This window comes from Micropterus salmoides, unplaced genomic scaffold (genome assembly GCF_014851395.1).
Source record: "Micropterus salmoides isolate LMB-PRFRI ecotype aquatic unplaced genomic scaffold, ASM1485139v1 Ms_hic_scaffold_14, whole genome shotgun sequence".
Classification (NCBI taxonomy): Eukaryota; Metazoa; Chordata; class Actinopteri; order Centrarchiformes; family Centrarchidae; genus Micropterus; species Micropterus salmoides.
The window spans coordinates 23,321,096-23,344,887 of record NW_024040485.1 but is presented as its reverse complement, the minus strand read 5'-3'; the positions used below and the strand labels follow the sequence as shown (position 1 = coordinate 23,344,887).

The window sequence follows — 23,792 nt, the reverse complement described above, 5'->3', positions numbered from 1 at the left end:
ACTCAGAAAAAAGAGGGAAAAATGTCTATTCCTAAGTCTATTCCTTTAAAATAAAAAATAACACATACATGTACGACTATGAATGAAAGGATTACACTCAGGAAACAGAAGTTTGATGTTGTTGATGATGTGACAAATTTAAGGTATAAAGGTTTTCATTGTGCTTTGTTGGACAGTCAAACAAAAAGAATAGACAGTGTAGTTTAGGTTGTGAGCCAGACTTGAATTGATGACATGCCCTCACCTAGTCATCCACAGAAATGTGTCACCACTTGAAACAAGATGTCTCAGCGTATTGTTCATCTGTCTCCTCACAACTTTTGCCTACACAAAGTACACACAGCCCTGCACATTTGAGATAACTCTTATTGTTAAATGCAAGTATGCTTGATAATTAAAGTCGGGAAAACATCCCTTGGCATCCGTTAAGTAGTATAGTGTCTGTTTGAATTAGTCACAAAAACATTTCATCTGCATGACTCATGCCCACAAGATACATTTGAAACAAAAAAAATTAACAAGTCATGCACTAATTACGACTTGGTTAATAGTATAAATCAATGGGACATGAAAGAAGTTCCTTTGAATCTGAATGAACAAGACTGTCTCTTGATGTGACCTTAAATGTTCTTCATTTATTGACTGTTAGTTGTGTAACATTGTTCTGCCAAGTATTGTGACTCATTGGTTTCAGCTTTTATTGCTGTTTAATTTTAACATTATAATGCCGTTTTTATTAGATGCCACATTTTTTACATGTTCATAAAGATGTTTCCATGTCCAGCTGGGTTTGACCGTGTTTTGCTGCTTTATAAAAGTTTGTTAAAGAGATGGGTGTGAGGGTCATTGTGGTCAATACGAAAAACAACACAATATGAGAGTCTATTTTGGGTTCAGAGACCAGAGACTTTTGGATGCAGTGCTGTTCAAAGCAAAGCAAACCCACCACTTCAAAACCCCCGGCTCCCCTTTCCTCTGGGATAGTTTCCCCAAAAGGATGCCGCTTTCCTTCCATACCGGTGATTACAGAGTGCAGGCACCCATGACTTTGTCAATGAAAGATATTTTTCGAAAACATACCATTCAAGCACTTTAGTGTGGAAAGAATGTAAATTTTTCTGTTTTTAAAAAGGACAGGGGGGATAACTTGGAAATTTGGATTGAATCCATCCCAGTTCATCCCCTCCTCTCCCTCCTCCCTCCTCTCTTTTTCTTTCTCCATCCTGTCTGGTTTTTGGCAATGTGTTTCTCGTTGCCTAGAACTCTCAACGCTTGGTCGGCATATTTTTCGTGCTCGAAAACCACTCAAAACAGGACGTAATTCTTTTTTTCCCCCTCCGTAAAATGCTTGTTTTTCCAAGTCATACTGAAATTTAATCAACAGCCAAATGACAAAAACATATAACAGCAATTTCCATACGTGCAAGCACACTTTAAGAATGATTGTCATATATACAGTGGAGGATATTAGTTCTATTTTCTGTAGGATTATTTCCTGTTCCATCAGGACACCTGGCCCTTTTCACTGTTATGATAAGTTAATTGTACACATAAATTATCGTTTCTGTTCATCTGCACTTGGGCAAAGTAGTTGAACATATAGTTTAAAGGTAATCTTAAGTGTATGGAGAAAAATTAAAATCTGTACTGTTTGTTTTGTGTAGTCAAGTGTACATAAAACATGTATTTAAATCACCTTCCTTTCTCCACCTCCTTAAGGTGTTGGTCTTTTCAGATGTGCAAGTGGTGCAGAGTCTGAATAAATTTGTACAGGTTTTAACAAAATGTATTTTCCAGCTCCCAGCAACTATAGCACAAGTTAAATACCATATATGAATGTTTCCCCCACACGTTTATCTTGGCGAGGTAGGAAGAGCTGCATTTAGATCCTGTGACTCTAAAGCTTATGAATGAAATCAATACCAGTGAAGTTAGGATGTGGCGCCTCCTCTCCATGAGGTGACCTAGTAATGAGGAAAACACTGTGGTCTCTTAATCAGACAGACAATTATTCTTAATTTAGCTTCACCATCATATGTATTTGTGTCTGTATGGCTTACTATAAATAGTAATATCCCCTATATCTCTCTGTGTGCATCTAACATGATACAAAGTGAACAATGTTCACGCAGAGTCCATGTCTGTTATGGGAGGCAGTTCAAGTCACTATTGATGGTTTTTAATCTCCATTGGTGTCATTCTTTTATCTAGAATCAACCAGTTTCTGATGACATGCATAGTCACAATATAGAATGAGATTCAAGTTTGCCCTGGTGTTTGTAGCTACCCCTGGACCAGCCCAGCTTACAGTAGCTCCTCAGTCTATGGGCCTGATCATCATACGGACCGACTTCATGGAGTAGAAGCCTCCGCCATAGTCGGCCCAGAAGATACCATCCTGGAATTTGCTCCGGTAGACGCCTCCGGTGTACCAGACACCGTTAAGATTGGCTTGGCCACAAGCGTTGTACCACCAGCCTCCTTTATGGAAATGGGCACAGTTACCTGTTGTGGGAAAGGGGTGATGATTAGTTCTGTGAGGAAGTGTATTTTTTATAGAGATAATAATTTTAAAAAACACATTGGACTTAGAATTTTTCAAGAAAATCATTGCTTTCTGTTGTGCCTCTGCCTCTGATTTCCTACATAGACGTGGTCAGACTTTTGGTAACTGTGGAGCCTCCAAGAGAAATTTGCCATTTTCATTATGTTAAAATATTTTATACGTAAGGCCCTTGCCTTCAAGTGTCTGGCACAAAGTCATACACATTTTTGGAGAAAGTTGTAAGTTGCTGAATTTCACAGTGTTTGCAAGCCAAGAGCTACTGACATGCTCACAGCGATACACAGAAAAGGATCATCATCCCAATCTATTGTCAATGGGATGCAAGGGAATTGCTTCATAAGGCATTGTGGGATTCTCGTCAACATGGAACTGATGCTCGTTCAATTGGTCTTCACTTGATGGTCAATCTAATATGCACTAGTTCGAGAAAACCCCATTTCAAGAATGTGTTATATTTCTTTATTAGACTACCTTAAATAAAATTACCTACCTTAAATAAATATAAAATTTAACTTTACTGTATATCAGTTTTGCTATAGAGGATGTGAAAACTTTAAAGCTTTATATCTCAAAAACAGGTAGAACCCTATAATTCTGAGGTCTCAATATTTTAAAAGATGCTTTGAATTTCAATAAAATATCATGATGCACTTATACAGGACTATATGCTACACGAGCACATGTTCATCTACCTGAGAAGGCATCCTTATCTCGATCCAGGGTAGTGAACTGTTTGCCGTTGTGACTGCTCAGGGAGTCCCCAGCGTTGCCCTGGTAGGTGCCCAAGCGCAGGCGGAAACCCTCGCTCTCAGGCTCTAGATGGAAGCTGCTGTACTGAGCGTAGACCTTTTTGTTCATCCAGTCCTCCAGCTCCACCAGCAGCTTGTAGTCCCCCTGCCTCCCCAGGTTGTAGATGCCTTCCAGACCAAGCCAATGTTCTCCATCTATGTTGCCAAAGCCGCTCTGAGTCAAAAGAAGATTAAAAGGAACTTTAGAGAAAGATTACAGATAATAATGGGCATTGTTTTTTATGTGGTAGCCAGAGGAGTTTAGAAACATGAGAATTGTTTAGGAACATAAAACCTCGTTGTGGATGAGGCTGCAGGATTGTAACAGAACAAACGAGAATTTTCTTTTTGATGACGTTTTGGTCATGGTTCTGTAGTTAAGACAAACTACAAAACTTCAAAAGAAGAAAGAACTGTGGCAAAACAATGCCACCCTATCTTTGAAGTTCCTAAGAAAGACATGTTGTAGAGTTTAAGCAAGAAAACAAGCATGCATCTACAGAATGCTGGTTCATCACTCAAACCCTGCAGATCTCTTGGATCACGGCTAATAGCGAAACTGGCCACTTGTGTTGAATAACCGCGAGCAATCTACGTCTGGCCATGTGCCTCCAGAACACTTCACTTGGTAGAGGAGTTTGAGGTCTGTGATTGTGGATTGGCTGGGTGAGCCAGCAGATGATGAATGATGTAGGGTTTCAGTTCGGGGCCTCCTCTCTGGTGCTGTGTGTGTGTACATGTGGTGGCTTTGTGGGAGAGCGCAGAGGCAAATCAATGTTGAAGAGAGCAATTTAGCTTCTAGTAAGACATGCACAAACCTGGCCGGGCAGAATGGAACACTGGATCACCGAGGCTGCCAGCAGCGATGTACGCTATCGCATTCTCACACACCATATTAGCTCCCCTCTCTTTGATGAGGGGGGCTATATGGTGTGGTGTAGTAAGCCAACCAGCCATTCATCCAGGAAGGCAGCATAGTAGAAGCGGTTTTGGAAAGAAGCGCCTGCGGATTGAGCTGTGGAACATACCTTCCTAGTGGGCCATCTAATGTTTCATAATAGGAATCTCAAACCAAATGACCTTGGATGAATAGTGCTGCTGACAGGGCATTATATTTTACAGTAAGTGAAAACACAAGGATTCTGGCCCAGGAAATACTCCCAAAGACCCCATGATGGTTTCTCTAGATGGGTCATATAACGGCACCCCTGCAGTGTCTGGATGAATATTCTTGTTGGCTCAAGGGAGGAGAGAGAAAAATAAGACAGACATGGCAGGGGAAGTGTCATTGTCATCACCTTGTAGTTATCCCAGTTCCTAAAGAAGTTCACGGATCCGTCTCTCCTGCTCTGGATCACGGTCCAGCCCCCGTTGTCTATATCCTGTTCACACCAGGCCTGCACTGGCCTCTCTGCTTCGTCTGGTTTGATCAGGTACATGCCGCTGATGCTATGGCCAGCTTCCTGCGCCTCGAGACAGTCTCTAAACGGGCCTGAAGGAAAGAACAATAAGAGAGGGAGGGTGGTGGTAATAAAGACAGGAATAAGCTGGAAATGAGACAAAGTGTGTAACAAAGTGTGTAACGCTTAATAAGTAACATTATCAAATGTGTTTTTTAAGAATAATTACACCAACCTTCACCCCCATCTAGGCTTGTTAGCTTTTAGCAGAAATACTTTATCTGGTGTTACTCCTCCTCCATTATGATAAGATTTAGTGCCTTTTTTATGTGTTATAACAATCTCAATTACAAAAATGTTGTTGCATTACAATTGATTATACAGTTACAGAAAACAGGTCATAAAAAGTTGGGAAATTAACTTTAGCTATGGCTAGCTGTGACTGCCCTCAGGCTAGCCTAGCTAGGGTGCAGTCACTGCTGTTTGGTTTTTACCTCAATAATTACACATTTTCATGGTATAAAAAAGGTTTTTGGTTAAACATGCTCTGTAAAAAAGACTAGTCTTAACTCAGATTTGAATGCGTATGTAGTCACTAAATGTGGTAATATAAAACACATTTATCCAGGTCCGCAAAGATGTTTACTATGTACTCCCACAACAGCAGAGGAAAATGAGGCAAATTAAGTTACTTTAATTAGAAATTACTTGCATTCATTTGAGGTCAAGAGACTAACATCTGCCTTTTCTCAAGGTAATTCAACATTCTCATTACGAGATTTTTAATTAATTGCACATGTAGCAGTGAGTTTATTTTAAGGTTGAGTAACCCTCTCCTGGCTATTAATATAATAATAATAATAATGTAAAGGTATAGCCCATTCACTTCATAAAGTATACCAGAAGTGCCTCTAGTTTGTGGTTTGCAGGAGTCTATCAGGCCAGCCTGGGTTTTGTCTACGTCTCACATGCAATGGAACAGTCTTGTAAAGGATCGTTTACATACACAGCTGCACTGAAATCCTACACACTTTATTATTCTTGGGTGAGGGCAACCTAATGTGTCAGGAATTTCTGTTGATGAGCGACATCGCATTGGTTAGGTCTTTCTTTGCTTTGCTTTAAGTCCCCTGCCTCCACTGAGACGTTACAACATTTTAATTTCCATCCTGGTTTGTGTTCTTTCTGTTGAACGGGGAGCAGAGTTCCAGCTGAATTTGCAAAACTTTAACCTTTGAAATGAGGGCACTGGCCCAGCTGTATTCAAAAGTCAGTGATTATTATTTTGTTATGGTTGCCTGCAAAATCATGACTACTATACATTTTACTATGACTGTTTTTGATTGTCATGACTGAATCAATTAATAAATGAATGAAAAGATGGATGAATGGATGGATGGATCACTCACTAATTAATTCTCTCACTCACCTTCAGCACTGAAGTTTCTCTGTGGAGGTTTCTGAACTTCCAGGGTGCCACTTGTGGGTGACGGCCCAGAGCGAGAGCCTCTTTCTCTTGGAAACCCTCGGGTGTTGTCCCTTTGGATCTCATTGGTGAAACGTGGCACATTAACAGGAATGTTCTCAGGCACCACCTGCACAAGTGGAGGTCCCAGGGGTGACTGCTCATGCCTGCGGCTGTACACCTGCATACAACGTTCCTCCAGTGCCCCAATCAGCACTGACTGGTTGTTCACTACTGCAGACAGAGCTGCGTATTTGGCCTCCAGTTCCCTGTACCTGGAGGTCAAGCGGAGTGACTCTGAGGTGGCATTGAGGATGCGTGTCTCCAGCTGTGCCAGCTCCAGTGAGTTGTCCCTCTTCCTGATGATCTCATGCAGAAGCTGCATGTAGAGCTGGGTCACTCTGGAGTTCATGTTCCTGCTCTCTTTCCTCAACAGCTTCATCTCATTCACCAAATTGCCGTCCACATCCACCACAAGCTTCAAAGTCTCCACCTCTCGACGCTGCTTTGACAGGAGGTCACGCACCGCAGCTACATCCAGACGTGTCACTCGGTCCTTGTCAGTTGAATAACCGCGGGCGGCACAGATGGGTCCTGTGATCTTCTGCTCAGGGACCAGGAAGGTGTAGGAGCACTTCTTGCCTTCTCCGGTGGCCTCTGGAGCCCTTCGTATCCGGGAGAAGATTGGGTTCTTAGTGAGGGCTTGGCTGTTGCTCCAGAAAGACAGACCAAGCAGAATAAATAGGCTCCATGTTCCGGGTCCCATGGTTCCTCCACTCTTTATCACCAAACAAGCTAAAGATCTATAAAAAGGAATGAGAAGTGTAGACCGACCATTTTATTTAAAGCAAAGGTTGGTGTTATACTATATTACATGTATTGTCAATAAATCCCATAAAAAGACCAAAAACAATAAAATATTACTCCATCCGGTGAAGGTTAAAGTCAAGGGCAACTGGACACCAAGTCCAGTTGCCCTTGACTTTAACCTTCATTGGATAACTGTGACCTGGATGACTGAGAATCTTCACAGACATATATTACTCCATCTCTCACTGCTTTTCAACTTCCCTACCCTGCCTTTGGTGGTTCAATGGTTCCTACCGAAGATCTAGGGTTGGCACTGTCACTCTGTGGGGCAGTTGGTACACTACTTGGTACAGAGTAAAATATCTCAACAACAACTGGAAGGACTGCCATGACTTTCATGGTTCCCAGGGGATGACTGCTAATCACTCCGGTGATCCCTCACTTTTCATATGGCTCCATCATCAGGTCAGCATTTTAATTTGTCCAAAATTTTAGTTTATAACTAAATACTTGCACAACTAATGATATTCAGCCCGGGTGTACTTTGTGTTTTGTATTAATTAACAAATGTTACCATGCAAAACTATGATTATGGACATGGCAAACGTCAGCATGTTGCCATTGGGAGCATGTTAGCATGCTGATGCTAGTATTGGGCTCAAAGCACTGCAGTCCAGCCTCACAGTCACTAGCATGGCTGCACACTCTTAGTATAGTTAAATTAAGCACAGTAATTTCCTGAAACAGCTGGGCACTGTAATCTTTAGCAAAAGTTACTTAAAGAGAAGTAAGTTATGCATTTGTTGAGGACTATTTTCAACCACAGATTACTATTACTATTAATTTGGTGGGTTAGGGGAATTGACAGCCCACGAATGGATTTTTCTCAAAATAAACTACAGTGCCCAAGGTCATCATAACAAAGGAAGATGTCACCCAGCGCAATAGTATGGCTCAATGTTGGGTTTTTATTAGTTTTTGTATGGTGAAGGTCTATTTTATGGCTCAGACGATTATGCCATATCAAGCTTTGGCTACACAGACAGTACTTGTCAGAAGGATTAATTCATTGTTGGCTGTGGTCTTTTCATTGGCCTTGTTGACAATAAGAAAATATTGAATATTACCCCACTGAGTCTTTAATTTGGTCCAAGTCTCTATAAAGAAGTTTCATTTTATACTTCTTATTCAGTTTCCTACCAGATGTTTTCTTTTCTACTCTAATCCAATATAACCACTGTGCTTGAACATTTTAAGCAGTCATGGAGCTTTTGCTGGTATGATACAGGAGAAAGCTTCTAGTCAAGACTCAACACAAGAGTCTTGCTTTATTATGAAGTAAGTGAGCATGAAAATGGAAACTGTGAAAACTAGCAGACTGTGGCAAAGACACAGCTGGTTTGACACATCAAGTACTGCAGACAGTTCTGCCCTTGGCAAGATGTGTCTTCTGGTACTCTTCTGGTGGAGTAAGAGCAGTGCCACCCACCCACCACAAATCTATTATCCTAGCTTATGTTTTCAATACATTCCCTCATGGGTTCTCCTTCATTACGGCCCTTACCACATCTGTATCATGTGTCTGGGTGTGTGCAAGTACTGGGATCTGTTTTTCATATTTCTGTAGATCTCCTGGCTCAGACCTTCCGTGCACCTCCGCTATAGCTTTTAAGCGTACCTGCACTGGCTCGTGTGGAGAGTTAACTTCTGAATCTGACAAAAGCATGAAATAGTTGGCAGAAAATTTGTTTAATGTGGCCATGGATGAAAGTGAATCACTGAAGTGTTAGATGGTGCATATTAGTTATGAGCAAAAGCAGGTGGTTATCATTAGGCCTCACTGACTCATTTTAACTTCTGCCTTTTCTGCCTGGCTGGTACAAACAGATACATTTGAATTTGGTGAGGAATAAAAGAAACTGATGTTTTTGAGAGGCAGCAGGGAGCAGGAATCCCTGATTTGTGAGTAATGTTTTCTGGAGTCTATTTTTGGAAGGGAAGCTTATGTTTTGATCTTATTGGTTTTGACAGCACAACGAATGGAGCAGGGGTAGGTGAGGTTCAAAAATGAATGCTAAGTGAAAGAACCCTCCTTCCATATTCAATAGCGAGGCTTGGATCTGGAAGTGGGGCTAATGGTGTGCCAAGTTCAGGCTTTTTTCAGATTTTGGCACTCGGGCCAAATCCAACCAGAAGGCAGTCTGGTGGATATGGCCAAGGAGGGTAAGTAACCTTCATCCAACACTTTAGACAGCCACACAGTATGACCCACTTCATATCAGCGCTCATCAAAACAACTCTGCAGAGGATTTTAACAGATGCCAAAGGAGCTGAATGCTAAATGAGTCCAAGACACAGACAGCAGAATCTTTGAATCATTTCTGTGGTCTCCTCTTGATGCTTAGTTGCAGTGAAGAGTCTTAACCACAGTTAATGGGACAGATCCCAGAGCATTACCTAAGCTCAAACTGCTGCTGTAGCAGAATAGTGCCCTTTTATCATTGTCAAAGGAAAAAAACATGCTTGTCTCAAGGGAAATATATGATATCAAGTGTTTGTGTTTTCATGAAGCACAATGGCTTATTGACAGAAAGAAAGTGTCTTAGCCAACATTAATTTTTAATAAATTGCTTAAAAGTTCAGCAGCACAAGAAAACGCCCGAAGCCTGTATTTTAGCTTTAACATAGGAACAAGCTGCAGTTTGTTTTGTCATAGATTATAACTCATTTGAGGGCAAAGGAAAAGGCACTTTAAGGGAAACGGGCCATATGTCAGAGCTCAGAAACACCTTGGCACTGTCAGGCAGTTATTATTACCAGAGAGGACTTTTTCCTGTCTTTCCGTAATCACAGGTCATCCCCTTCAATAGCTCGGTCTCAGCAATTGGCCCGTCTGCAAGTCTCCAGCCCCACAATATGAATCTCACAGGCTCTGGCCTGACAGAAGTGACAGTGTTTACACAGAGGCTCCTCAGCCAGGGCTGTGAATCTCATCTGCCAGTTATTACCACCAGGTTTCTCTCTGTCGTTCACACCCTGCTGGTCTTCATCAAGTCAACCACAGCAGCCATGTTTTTTTGTTGACTTATTAAACGGGTATTTTCTCCTCTCCTCGCTCAGAGCCAGACCTGACCAGATCCAGCCACCTCATCTATATTAATGCAGTCCTTTCAACCAGACAGGTCAAACTTTGCGGTGGCTGGTTTTTCCCAGCTCAGAGCAACATGAGGACCCTGCCAATCGGCCCACTGACTCTAAGTGGTGCCACTGAGCTCTAACTGTCTAATGGTAAGCTCCCCAATTAAAAGATTTTCTTTGACATTTAAACCATCAGAAAGCTTATCCCTGGGAATACCGCCTTTGCGTGCCCCTAATTGCTCTCCAACTTTATTTCAACACACAACATGAATATATTACAAATCAGAAATTCCCATTTTTCCAGGCAAACTTTGTTGTGGCTTTAGCTCTGGGCAAGCAGATTGTGCCAATTAGCCCACAGTTATTATGATGGTGCCACTGCTTAGGTCTGTCTGCTGAGATGATGCATGAGCTTTGTACATGGTGAATATGATTGTGGGTTTATACTATATGTACATTTCAAATATTACATATTAAACAAATATTAACTACTTTAAAATGTTCAAATGGTTTTTCCATAGCAATTTATGAAGAGTCACAGATGTCTGGAGGACCCCACTGTCATCTAAAATGTTGATCTGACTGTATTGTTCTATATTACATTTACTTTAATCAGTAAATTGCATTTTATTATTCATAGTGATGACTGAAAATTTATACTTTCCAAATCATAAAAAAAGATTTTATATACAAATAAATAACCTGATCATAGAAATGAGAAAATAAATATCTTACCTGTGTCAGGGAGTCAGTGGTCCAGGAGGTGCGGGTAAGACCCAGCTTGGTGTCTCAGTCGTGTTTCCTATCCAGGTTTATGCTCTCCATTCTCCTCCTCTCACTCTCAGTCACCCTCTGTCTTTGCTCTCATTGAGAATGAAGGCCTGCACACAGCTATGGCAAAGGAAACACTGTCCACTAGGAGAACAGTAGAGGGTGCATTTACAGAAAGAGGGAGGCTGATGGTGTGATTTTCTCTGTAGTTTGAGCAGGGGGAAGGCTTGGCCCTGCCTTCCTCCTCTAAAGTTTAGGAAGAAAAGAAAGACTCCTCCTAATATAAGGTTTCACCACTAATGAAAAACTAAGCGGTGAATCAAGTTGGCTGGGAGTCAACAAGAGTGGTGAAGACACTCAAAATTAGTCTAGCTGTCATCAAGGCCTTGTTTACAACATTATGTTGTCTCCCACACGCTATTTATCTTGTAAAAGTTGATGACATCGACATAAACTCTCTTTTTTTCTTTCACACACACACACACACACACATCTATCAGCTTGATTCATTTTACTTCTATTTCTCATACTCTACTTACTCCTCCTCACAAAGCTGTTTCCTATCAGCTCTAACCTAATGACTGGGTAATTCTGTCGATCCAGTAGCTTTTGCACAAGTATGTTTTGGATGTGAGTGTTTCTCTTGTGTTTGCCCCGTATTTGGGATGTGTGTGTCTCTTGCAGCAATCATAAGAGCTATTGGCAGCTGTGTTTATTTGGTTATGAGGACAATATGCAGAGGGCTTTGCAGACAAAAAGAACGCCCCTCAGCTAAATGTTTTGGATTAAGGAGGAAGGACAGGCTTTGATGCATGGGGATTCTCTGTGTGGGGAGACATACTTAAGCATGGGGGAGGACAGATTTTCTTATGAGCAATCAAGGCAGGACATTCATAATGTAGCAGCGTGTGTGTGTGGGTGCTTGCATGTGATCTGTACATGTATGAGAACATATGTTTGTGTATTTGTGATCAAGAGCGTGTCTCCTAAATGGTTGGTTGTGTATAATAGAGGTTGTCCAATTTAAACAAATTATATATAGAAGAAAATGTGTTTGGAGGTACTGAAAGAAACTAAGAAACACATTTTGTGCTAATTCAATCCATGCCTGGAAAATCTTTATCTGTATTTGCACCACATTTAATAAGCTCCACTCTTGTATAGCCTAGATCAGTGTTTCCCAACCTGGGGGTGAGCCCACCTAAAGGATCCCAAGATAAATCTGATTCAGACTTTATTTTAACAATTTGATGTTTCATTTTCTAAATTCTGATAAATGTGTTGTAAAGGTGTTTTTCTTGTGGGATACATTCACTTCTTTAACCAGCTAAAAATTAAACAATTTGAACAGGAAAAAACATTTTAACTGCTTATAATTCATGCAAGGATAAGGGACAAGTGTGTCTATTTTTAAACCTTTATTTAAACTGGACTTTTCCATGCTTCATTTGTGCCCTAATGAGATGATGATCATAATACTTTATTGCAAAACAAGTCTGATTTTGTTGTTGCATCACAGCAGCAGCATTTGCAACCTCACATTATGTGTTTGGTAACAAATTACATGTAGCTGTAATCTGTTATGGAGAAAAAAATGTGTAATGAAATAACAGTTACTTGTGAAAATGTCCATGATTACATTGGCTACTTTCTGTAAAAAACTAGGCTCTATAATATTAATTTTGTTGTTTTGCATGTTTTTTATGTGCAGAATGTCTTCCTTTGCCATTTCCAGCCATAGCTGTTTAGTAAAGTTTGATGCTGATCAGATGCGTTTGATTGGTTCTAGTATTTGAATTTTCAGTGCCTCCTGCCAGTTAAATTCCCTCTTAAGCTGTCTTTTGAAAATGGTTATCAGTTGAAAACAGTCAGTAGTCTAATCAAAAAGTAATTGAATGTAATAAGTTACATTACTTTGATAAAGTAATTGAAATAGTTACACTACTATTAGGGTAACTTGTCACAGCCAACCTATTACATTTCAAAGTAACCTAACACTGTCAGCAAGGCAAGGTCCTTCTCCACAAATGTACATTTTAGCTCTTGCCCTTAGAAAGTCTGTTTACATCACTGCTGACAGCAATTTATACAGAAATGCAGTTTGGCCTTTGTATTTGGTGATTAGTTGTTCACTATAACTAACATCAGCTGTCATGCAAGGTTAAAAATTGAAATCCAGCTCTCTCTGTGAGTGTGAGCCCCTCCTTGTGGCAAAATGAGTTTATTACCACCAATACCTTCACAGTTGTAGATAGATAGATAGATAGATAGATAGATAGATAGATAGATAGATAGAGTTAAACGTCTAATACATAGGGATTAAAACTTTATTTGCATGAATGAACAAGCTACATACCTTCAAACAAGCCTTCGGTTACGTCATGCGCACTGACCAATCAGAGGCAGTGTGCCTGTGACAGTTGATACTCGACTGTCAGCAACAAGGACTTTAATCAAAACAGAAGATTTCATAACTTTTCTTTGATTTACAGGGAAGAAACTGATTTAAAAAAAGACTTCTTTTAATTTAAGAATTTGCTGAACAACGTGGTACCGTCGTTTTGTTTTTGTCATTTTCCTGTCGACTTTTCAAGCATGGTGAGTTTGACCCCCGTCCCTTTCTATATAAATTGTTGCCAGTGTTTTATTTTGGTGAGCGTCGTGCCAATGACAGACTTCGCTTAGCCTACACACCCCACTGTATGACACAATTGCTTTTGTCCACTGTATACTACAGAGACCGGTTGGATTAGGTGATTTAAACAGGCTTTACTTGTGTGCCTTGCCTCGTCTGCTGCGGATAAAATTAGACTCCTTCAGCGTTAAAGATCCTGTGTCACTGTGGATCTGTTTAGCCCCTGAAGTTGAAGCCTGAGAGACAACTGTCAGGGCATTTAAGTGCTTTACAAATGTATTTCATGTGAACAAACAAACAAAGACCTCTGAGACATGTTGAGAGTGTCAATGCACACATCCTGTGCAATACAGATTCATTAATAACTGCCTAATAATAATTGCTTTACAAAAAAATGTTATCATTATTTTATGTTGAAAGGGCTCGTTTCACTCCAATTGATTTTTAATCTATATAGTGTAATATTTCTTATGTTATTTGGGTATACCTACACTATTAAACAGCAGAATACCCCTTGTGATTACCTGTTAATGTGTTACAGGATGCAGAGGGCCCCCAGGCCCTGGGTGACCTCTGCTTGGCTCAGGTGTGCCACAGCCTGAACGCTCTGTGCAGCAGGCGAGCAGACGGCTCCATGTGCCTCAGCTGGGCCCCGCTCTTCCCACAGGAGGTGGCTGACCAGCTGCTGTCTAAGATGGCAACTAAAGGTAGGTCAGGGTGACAGCAAAGACTCCCAACAACATCAGTATCAACAAGTGAGGGCAACTGCAGTGCCAAGTTCTGAGAAAAGGGGCCAATTAACTCACACCACAACAAATGTGACGTATGACCTTAGGTTAGTTGTAATCCTTCAAGCACACAACTTCCTGTATACAAAAGTTAACTGCTATGTCAGAATATCATTATGCTTACCCTATAATCATATGTCTTGTTCACAGTGATACCAGGCTGAAATTATGGGAAAAGTCTATTCCACACATAAATATGGCTAAACTGATGCAACTTTTTCCCCTCTGTTTGCTTCTCCTTGTAAGGCATACTGAATGACACAACTGTTGGGATTTTCCGAAACTGCAAGGAACTCCGCCTGCGCCGTGCCTCCATCCGCTGCTGTCCAGTGTCAGCAGAAGCTTTTCGCTTGGCCCTTTGCCCTCACCGGCTCCAGGAACTTGATGCCTCCTGCATTTCGGGGGGCCTCACTGGAGCTAACATTATCTCAAGTCTGGCCTCCAACCCTGAGTGCAGATCCAGCCTGCAGAGGTTATCCCTCAATGGGCTATGTCTGGACTGTGAGTCTCTGGGGGAGGCTGGAGGGACCCGTGTTGGCTTCAGCTCCCTGCAGGGCTTGAGGACACTCAACCTTGCCAACACAGACCTGACTGATACTGTCCTTGAGGATATCTGCACTCTCCCTCTGCTGGAGAGCCTGGATATCTCCTGCAGTACCGTCTCAAAGCTCACTGCACTCCTTGACTGCAAGAACACCCTTAGATCTCTGATCACCCATCGGCTGCGGCAGCTGGATATGTCGTCTGCCAGATTGCTCTTTGTCCTTAGCCAGCTTCAAGCTCTCAGGCATCTAGATTTTTCAGATGACCATTTTACTGTGGATGACAGTAACGGGAGAGATGGGGATGAGACAGTCCGGCAGCTTCTGGAGGGGAGTCCCCAGGTCCTCCCTTCCCTCGTTTCTCTAGATATCTCTGGACGGAAGACAATCACTGATGCAGCAGTCAGAGCGTTTGTGGATGCCAGAGGTGGACTGGTCTTCCTGGGCCTGCTGGCCACTGGGGCTAGCTCCTGTGATGCCCTGTCTTCAAAGAAAAGCCTAAAAGTAAGGACCTAATGCAAGCATCAGGTACAGAGTTGATGTCACACGATGGTTTGTGACATGTCAGAAGAATGTTACGGATAGACACATGAGCTTGACTCTCGCATAAGTTTCTAATTTGTGCTTGACTTGAGGCCCTGTTTGTATATGTACTGAATATGACCCGCTGCATTTCCTGTCTCTTTGACTGTGCCAATCTGTTGTGTATATTTAGGTAACTGGAGAGGCTAATGAGAACCAGGTGTGCGAGGCCCTGAGAAGGTACAGAGACCGTGAGTGTTTCATACGAGAGGCTCTCGTCCATCTCTACAATCTAGTCACTGACACTGACAAACCACGACCAGATATGCTAAAGGTACTGTGGTTAGCATTGTGTTTGAACAATATCTTACAATAAAAATGTCAACACAGGTCTTATTTTTGTTATTTCTGACTGCAATCATTTCTATTGGTTTTAATTATATTGTACTCATAAAAGTTATTAGTTCTGGAATGCTAAAAGTAAAAATTAGTAAAGTTTTATAATGGATTATCTAACCCACTTTATTTTAAGCTAAAACTGAAGGCGAGCACACCTAAAATTTCACCAATGATCCCTCATTGCATAGAAAAAATGGGAGTGCAAAAAAATAAACCTATTAGAATGGACAGTTTGGGTAATCAATTTACTGTTCACCTTCATTTTTATTTTCCAAGTAAGTTTGGTTAACCTGGGGGATTGTTAAAAAGAAAAAATTGTTTCTTGCCCATAGGACCTTTTTTAGCGATTACAACACATTCACAGATCTCAGCAGTTACCTTCCTGAGTACAGTGTTTCTTATACAGGCAGGAATGATGGCCAGAACTACGATAATAAGACTTTTATACTTCAATAATGGCACCGCATAGTAATGACTTTTTATGATATTTTACACTAGTGTTTCAAATACATAGTATAAACACAGAACAACACACAACAATTCACAACAACACACAATTTTCAATCACAATAGATATTATTGCCTTAGTAACATTTCAAGTAGCATTCAAAATGCTCACTTATTATGTTTTAAAATCTAAAAAAGGAATGAGATATAAAAATTAATGAGATATTTGAATATATATAATGTTTTTAACTCTTTCCCTTTGTGAGGACCATTTTTTTCTAGATCACTTTGAACATACCTTACAGCTAAAGTCAAAATGTCCTCCAACCTAACATTATAATTGCTGGACTTAGACGTGATTGTAAAAAGGAGGTAAAGAGGCACACACATCCAGCCTTTTGCTTGACAGTTCACAATCTGATAACAACAACAGTCACAAGCACAAACGGTGTTTATATAAACACATGTGATTATAACATAAACTTCTTGTTTCCTGTAGCTGGTGTTGAGGGCGATGCAGCGCTACCCCACCTCCCTGCACATCCATCTTGTGGCCACAGCATGTGTTTTCAACCTGACCACTCAGGACCTTGCAGAGGCCATGCCTGTCAGTTTGCTCAGCTCCACTGTCACTCAGCTGCTGCACGCCATGAAGACCTTCCCCAACCACCAACAGGTCAGGGGACGTGCTCGGTGTCTCCGATTACAGATGTATCTTGTAGTCACAGAACAGCAAAAAGAATGGTTCTGTTGCTACCAGCTGGCTTATCCTTCATGAGATTCTGACCTCATCTTTGCATTTGTTTGCAGCTCCCTTTCTGCCACACACAGTATTTTTAGTTACTCTATACCTCATGTACACATATGCCCATGTATTTTCCTACACACAGTGTTTTCATCTCTCCAGGTGCAAAAGAACTGTCTGCTGGCACTCTGCAGTGACTACATCCTTCAGGATGTCCCCTTTGACAAGTTAGTTTGCTTTCTCTCAGTTACAGTGACGTATGGGGCCATGGTCCTGCAGTAGCCAAGATAATCACTGCACTAATAGAGTGGCTCTATAGGGTTTTTCCAACAAACTGTGATCCAGCTAAAATATATTTTGTCTTGAAATGTAAGTGCCAAAGGAAATAGTTCCTCTAGATGTAAAAATGTAGACCTGAAATCAGATTTTTCCCAAGACTTTTCTGTACATCACTGGTATATTTGTGTAATACTATGTTACTTTCATCCGTGCTGTGATCATGGTTCAGGTATTTAGCGTCCACGCTGGTGATTAACTGGCTGAGCAGCCACGAGGATCCTACCCTTCAGAGGATGGCGGTGGCTGTCATCTCCATTCTGGTGGCCAAGGTCAAGACACTGCTCACTTACAGTGCATTAGTCTGCTGCAGGAAAATAGTATAGCACCTGTTAGTCCTGCCTGTTAAGATCCCCGTGCCTCAGTCACCTCCTCTACCTCTGTGACACTCATTTCAACAGCAGCTTAATGCTTATCCAGTTAAATGGGGCCAATTTCCCTTTGCGATTAAAGCGCTGTTTGTTGTAGTTTGACATTTAGGAAAATAGGGAGAATTCAAAGAAGCACTGATCTATTTGTTTTATTTGCAGTTGTCTACAGAAGAGACCGCTATGCTTGGCAAGGACATCTTTATTATGAAGGTACATTTACTCTTTCAGGGTATTCAGGGCGCTGGATAATTTACTAGATTTTTGGTTTATTGTCACTCAATCTGTTATTCAATTCAGCTCTGTTTTTCTCTATTTTTCTCTTTTTGTATTTAATAAAGCTTCTTTAGTTTATTATATGTCTGGTGCCACTTATTAATATGTAAAAAATTTTATCTAACAGTTGAATATATTGACAAGAATTGCTATTCTTTTTTCATTTTTAGCTGTGTTATGTGCCATGGCCTCTTTGTCCCTCTCCATCATTCCCCTCAGTCTCATGTTTTCTCCACTCATTTGCTCTGTCTCACAGCAGCTTCTGGCTATTGTGCAGCAGAAAGCCATGGTGGGAGTGGTGGACTCCACTCTGAAGTTCGCCCTGAGTGCCCTGTGGAACCTGACAGATGAGATGCCCAGTGCTGCTCGCAGTTTCATCGAGTGCCAGGGCCTGGAGCTGTACGAAGAGGTTCTGGAGGTAGAGCCCCCCGAAAATACACTGATAGACATGTTAATAGAGAAATGCAGAGAGTCACATACACACAAACGTTTTTCCTCATATGCTGTCCCTTTTTTTGCGTTGCAGACCTACAACACTGAACCATCCATTCAGCAGAAAGTTCTTGGCCTCCTGGTGGGTTCAGTGTGTACAGAATGTGTTTTTTGATTGTGTGCCACAGTACTGCATGTTTATAGCTTGTGTTAAACTAAAACTTTTTGCAATCATTCCCACATTCCGGTCTTAATGCTGTGACATCAGGTGTTCTGTCAAATGTTTTCATATTGACCCCAAATGTTAGTATTTGACCAATAAGAATAAAATTAAATTCAACTGTAGGAAATACATACATATAGCATACACACAGAAGTTCCTGTAACCCCTCTGGCCCGAACACCTTTCTGCCAAGTTACATCCAACATTAGTTTTGCTGTCATCACTGCTATCATTCGTCCTGCTGTGTTGCAGAACAACATAGCAGAGGTGGAGGTGTTACAGGCGGACCTGATGGAGGAGGACCTGCTGGAGCACATCCTCAGCCTGCTGCAGGACCCACAGGTGGAGATGGGGGTCCGTTACTTTGCTGGGGGGATTCTAGCACAGCTCGCCTCCAGACCAGAAGCATGGACCCTGGACGACGAGCTCCACAGCACCATACTGAAGCAGCTGGTGCGTGTGAGGTGGCAAAGGTTTGGATGCTGGTTTGCATTTAAATTGACATTTGGCTCTTTTCTGAGTTTTTTTCCTTCTTTGCAGCATGAATCCATAATAACGTGGACCCAGCTGGAGAGAGAGATGGTGTCTTACAGGTGAAAGAACGCAAACTGGACAAAACAGAAAGAAAGCTTTTAAAATTTACTCCGTCTGCCAGTTCAATATCAAATGCAAGCTACATGGTGCATAACACTTAAATTGTTTCCCATCAATAACACATCTTACATTCACTCTTAATACTCTTACATAAAATTCTGCCCAGTTGTTGCTGATTTAATGTATATGGTTTGAAACACTGTGCGCATGTACCTGTATAGGTTCATTTGTTTGGATAGTGCCATATAGGGATTTTTCACAGAGAATAGTTGTAAGAATGACACCTCAGTTCACACCTGTATAGCATTAGAATTACTCAAAAGCAACATTTTTTTAAATCTGTGCTGTGTGCTGTGTCCTTGTGTCCATTTTTCAGGTCGTTCCGTCCATTTTGCCCTCTGCTTCAGACGAACCAGCCCTCAGGAGTGCAGCTGTGGGCAGTCTGGGCCATACAGCTGGTCTGCAGTCAAAACAGTAAGACACACAGACTGTGGGTATATTGGGAGGAAGTTGGTGAATTTATAGGGGCAGCATATTTACATCAATTTGTCACACACAACTGCAATGATTAGTCAAACTACTGATTTGCTGATTGACAGGAAAATCACTAAAAATGCAGTTTTCTTGATATAAAGATTTTCTGCTTTTCACTATTTTGTATCATATTAAACTGAATATCTTTGGGTTTTGGACTGTTGGTCAGACAAAACAAGACATTTAAAGATGTCACCTTGGACTTTGAGAAACTGGGATAAACATTTTTATAGACTAAATGATTAATTGATAATGAAAGTAATCGTTAGTTGCAGCCTAATACAGTACCCATTTTGATATAAATAGAGCTTTGTTATTCTCTCTTTCATTATTTTACATTTTCCACAAATATTTCACCACTGAATAGATATATTAAATAGTTTCATAAAGACTACTTAATAGTCAAGTGATAGATAAGCTTCCATTCTCTCATGTTCTTCTCTTTATCTTCTAGCTTCACTTTACAGCAGCCTGCTGGAGAAGGAGGGCGTGACTGAACTTCTGAAGTCTTTGGCTGCTCATCCCGACACACACAGTGACATTAAGGAACTATCAGACAGCATCTTGCATTTGGTGGAGCAACACTAGAGTCACTCAGGGCCCTTCAACAACCAGATGGGCCTCGAAACGCTTTGACAAAAAGTGATTGATTTATTGTCTTTGAGCTGTGCCTAAAATGTGCTAGACATGAGGTGGCAGAAAAAGCAGATATTGAAGAACAGACAGTTCATGTCAATCTTAGAATTCAGGTTTAATGTAATAGATTATGTGTTGTATATTTTATTCAAGGTATGAGCAGTGGTTGTGAAAAGTTATTTCTGTCATTATCTACTTTTAAACTGTTGATTTAGTTTAAATCATTTGGGGGGGAAGTCTTTTGTAATATTTGCACTATTCTGAGGTCGAATTGCTGTTAAGTTTGAAAATGTTTAACCCTAACCCTAACCCTTAATAAATGGTTCCAAATAAATTGAGAGACTGAAGCTTGTGTTGTTAATCATGCATAGAACCAAAACCTGTCACTAGAGGGTGCTTTAGTACTGTAGCTTCAGAGCTGTTTTGCCTCTTTTCACATAAAATATTAGATGTATAGAATCAACATCAGACATCATAAGAAGAAATATACCAATGCTATGTGAATCTGCTGTGTTGATCTGTCTGTATGAGGGCTATCATGTTCTAAAGTAAGTTTTTCTCTCCTCTCCCTCTCTAGCTCTTTCTTTCCCCTCCTGGTATCCTAGATGCTGAATTCATTATATTTTATGTAACAGCTGGAAGACAGAACTGCTTGTAGGCATCTACAGAGTCTATTCTAAGTTGGCCTATTAATAATTCCTTTTGAAAAGTGGATTAACAACCTCACATGAATATTTGAGTTGTACCACCATGTTCAACTTTTAAGTGTCAAATCCCTTGACTCACATATTTAAATCCCCCAAAGGAATTTAAAGGGTATCTACCAAATAGGAAATGGCTTTTGCGTGCTTGTGATTCAGCCAGGTTAGTCATCTCCTTGTCAGTGGTAGGTTATATGTTAGAAAAGAGCTGCGCAAACTGATCCAGGGTCAGCATTTAACAACAACTTCAACCCCTACATATATCGCACAGCGGCAGTCATGTGGGATCAAAGGTCAAATGCCCTGCAATGTTCAAGACATGAGAAGTGTGGGGAAACGCCACTCTCCAGAGGCTGTAGATTAATCTATAGCGTGCAAGGTGACTTTGCACTGGTGTCAGTTGTGTATATGGAAAAGGTAGCATGTGAGGAGGTAAGGTGAACTAAAGAGCCAAAGGGTAATAGTGGTGTGCATTGCACTAATCAGGTCTTATATTTCTGTCAGTGGCTCGAAGAGCCTATCAATATTCAAGTGACACATGAGTCGAGACAGACAGAAAGACTGTATCAAATAGAAGAGGAAAAACAAATGGGGAAAGACTTAGTCTTAGAGTAGTTCAACATTTTGGCAAATTCGCTTTTTAGCTTTCTTGCTAAGAGTCAGAATAGAAGACTGATACCACTCCAAGTTAAATGTGAGGCTACAGCCAGTTAGCTTAGCTTTGCATAAAGACTGGAAATGGGGAAACAGCTGGCCTCTCCGACTACCAGCAAAGCTCACAGATGAACATATTGAAATACAAAAACTGAAATTTTATATTAACAATTTGGTAAGCAACAAATTTTATTTTGTATGTTAAATTCCTACAAAAATTTAGGTATAAAAAAATCAGGTTTTGGTTTTACAGGAGGCTCGGGGAAGTCACTGCTCCCGGCCAAGAAACAGTCCGGCACAAAAGGGTAAATAGATCGGTTTTTGTGTGGATTAAACAAACAAGAAATAATGTGTGAATTAATGAGCTTAAGATGTGCTGGCAGACAGCTTTTGTTATCCTCGAACAGAGCCAAACTAGCTATTTCCCCATGATTCCAGTCTTTATGCTTAGCTAATCTGTAGGCTAACTCTAGGCAAGAAAGCAAATAAGCATATTTCCCAAAATGCCAAACTATATAAAGAACAGAAGGATAAGCACTGTCGAAAAGATAGAAATAGATAAGTCTATATGGAAATTGACAGGTGCAAAAATAGGATTTATGGCCAAAAATATCTTTAGACTAGATAAATAAAGCATGGGAGGGATAAAGAAAGACATGCTGGAGATAAGAAGAATAGAGTTAGTCCAAAGAAATTAAAGACCCATGCTCTACGCCTATTTGTGCAAAAATACCACAGACCAATTTGTAGATCCCCTGTCTCAGTTTGAAATATCATTGTGCTGCTTTTGAGTTAGAGCTTAGTATGAGTAAGCATCCCGTTATCTCACTTTTGCAGCCAGCTCTATTGGATTAACATAATTGTGAACCAGTATGGGCACCCACAATACACCAATATACAATGCAACACATCCCCAGCTGTAAGTGTGTATCGATGTGCTTGTTCACTTGTGTGGAAATGATTGCAGCGCTTATGTGTATTTGTGCAGCTATATCTGTAAGCTAACGCCCCAGTGTAGACCGTAAGTCTGACTTACAGGTTTTTAACTTAGATGCTAATTAGACACCCGCCAACATTCGAAATACCCAGAGAGCAAAAGAAGGGGAAAGTACATTCAAAGAGCAGGAAGAGGTCGAACAACAAGACAAAGCAAAAAAAAAACACTTCTCCAGGCAGAACTGTGACGCACAAAAGGACACACCATCTCCTCTCAAATGACCTTTTATTGCTGGGGAAAGATACCGAGTTGGCAGGCCCCTGAGCCTGTGTGCAGATATGTAACAGTAGGACCATCCTCCTCTCTGCCAAGTGGAGGCAGGGGCTCACTCTACACCAACAATCAATAGCCACTTTCGCAGAGTAGGGCTAAGTGGAGCTTGTCAATATCAAGTCCAATAGAAAACATACAGTATGTAACATAGTATTAAACACAATAATTTCATTATGTTGATGTAAATCCCAGCTGACAGATCATTTCTGATAATAATGTGATGTGATAATGTTGGAGAAAGTGAGGGAAGTGAAACTGGAGAAAACTCTAGAAAAGTAATTTTTGCCCTGTAATGAAAAACAGGCATTTCTCTTGTTCCTGTCCCTCCTTCTGTGCTTCTGTGTGGTCAAAATATGAAGTGACAAATAATTAAAGCAAAAGAAAGTACAAATTACACACTGTTTGTATGTTTACAATTGTAAGCATAAGAAATATATTTAACTTAATATAAGTTGCAGCAGTTCCTTTATGTTCCAGCTCCAGAGCATCTTATGTTCCAGTTCAGCACAGTGGTATGGGTGGTTGGATTGGGCTGATAGCTATTCGGGTCTGTCATCCATATGTGTTAGTGATTAATGATGAAATTTAGTTGAAATAACTGAAACACAGGAACCCATTTTCCAAGCACCAGTCTGTGAAAATATATCCCTCATTTCTAACTTTGGTGCAAGTCATTCCACTGCTACTTGACTAAAGGATTTTCTTTCTCTTTTGTGTGTAATTGTGTGCGAGAGAGCATGTTTGTAAGTAGA

At 40.8% G+C, this 23,792-nt stretch overlaps 2 protein-coding genes across 4 annotated transcripts; one reads left to right on the top strand and one right to left on the bottom strand.

Moving 5' to 3' along the window:
* Positions 1-137: 137 nt before the first annotated feature.
* On the bottom strand, positions 138-11,133 carry LOC119902395 (angiopoietin-related protein 1-like). Its single transcript, XM_038718549.1, has 5 exons — positions 10,903-11,133; positions 6,184-7,022; positions 4,653-4,846; positions 3,259-3,529; positions 138-2,505 (listed from the first exon to the last, which is right to left on the bottom strand). The coding sequence occupies exons 2-5, from the start codon at positions 6,983-6,985 to the stop codon at positions 2,318-2,320; spliced, it is 1,455 nt and encodes a 484-aa protein (XP_038574477.1). The 5' UTR covers positions 6,986-7,022; positions 10,903-11,133; the 3' UTR covers positions 138-2,317.
* On the top strand, positions 10,247-20,762 carry LOC119902394 (protein zyg-11 homolog). 3 transcript variants are annotated; one of them, XM_038718547.1, is made up of 14 exons: positions 10,247-10,317; positions 14,115-14,280; positions 14,608-15,407; positions 15,619-15,759; positions 16,771-16,947; positions 17,179-17,243; positions 17,525-17,624; positions 17,883-17,933; positions 18,253-18,414; positions 18,523-18,570; positions 18,904-19,104; positions 19,192-19,244; positions 19,622-19,719; positions 20,234-20,762. In XM_038718547.1, the coding sequence occupies exons 1-14, from the start codon at positions 10,315-10,317 to the stop codon at positions 20,365-20,367; spliced, it is 2,199 nt and encodes a 732-aa protein (XP_038574475.1). In that variant the 5' UTR covers positions 10,247-10,314; the 3' UTR covers positions 20,368-20,762. The 3 variants fall into 3 exon arrangements, with proteins under 3 accessions (XP_038574475.1, XP_038574476.1, XP_038574474.1); XM_038718548.1 differs by lacking the exon at positions 10,247-10,317 and adding an exon at positions 13,309-13,536 and having other exon boundaries at positions 18,256-18,414; XM_038718546.1 differs by lacking the exon at positions 10,247-10,317 and adding an exon at positions 13,312-13,536.
* Positions 20,763-23,792: the final 3,030 nt, after the last annotated feature.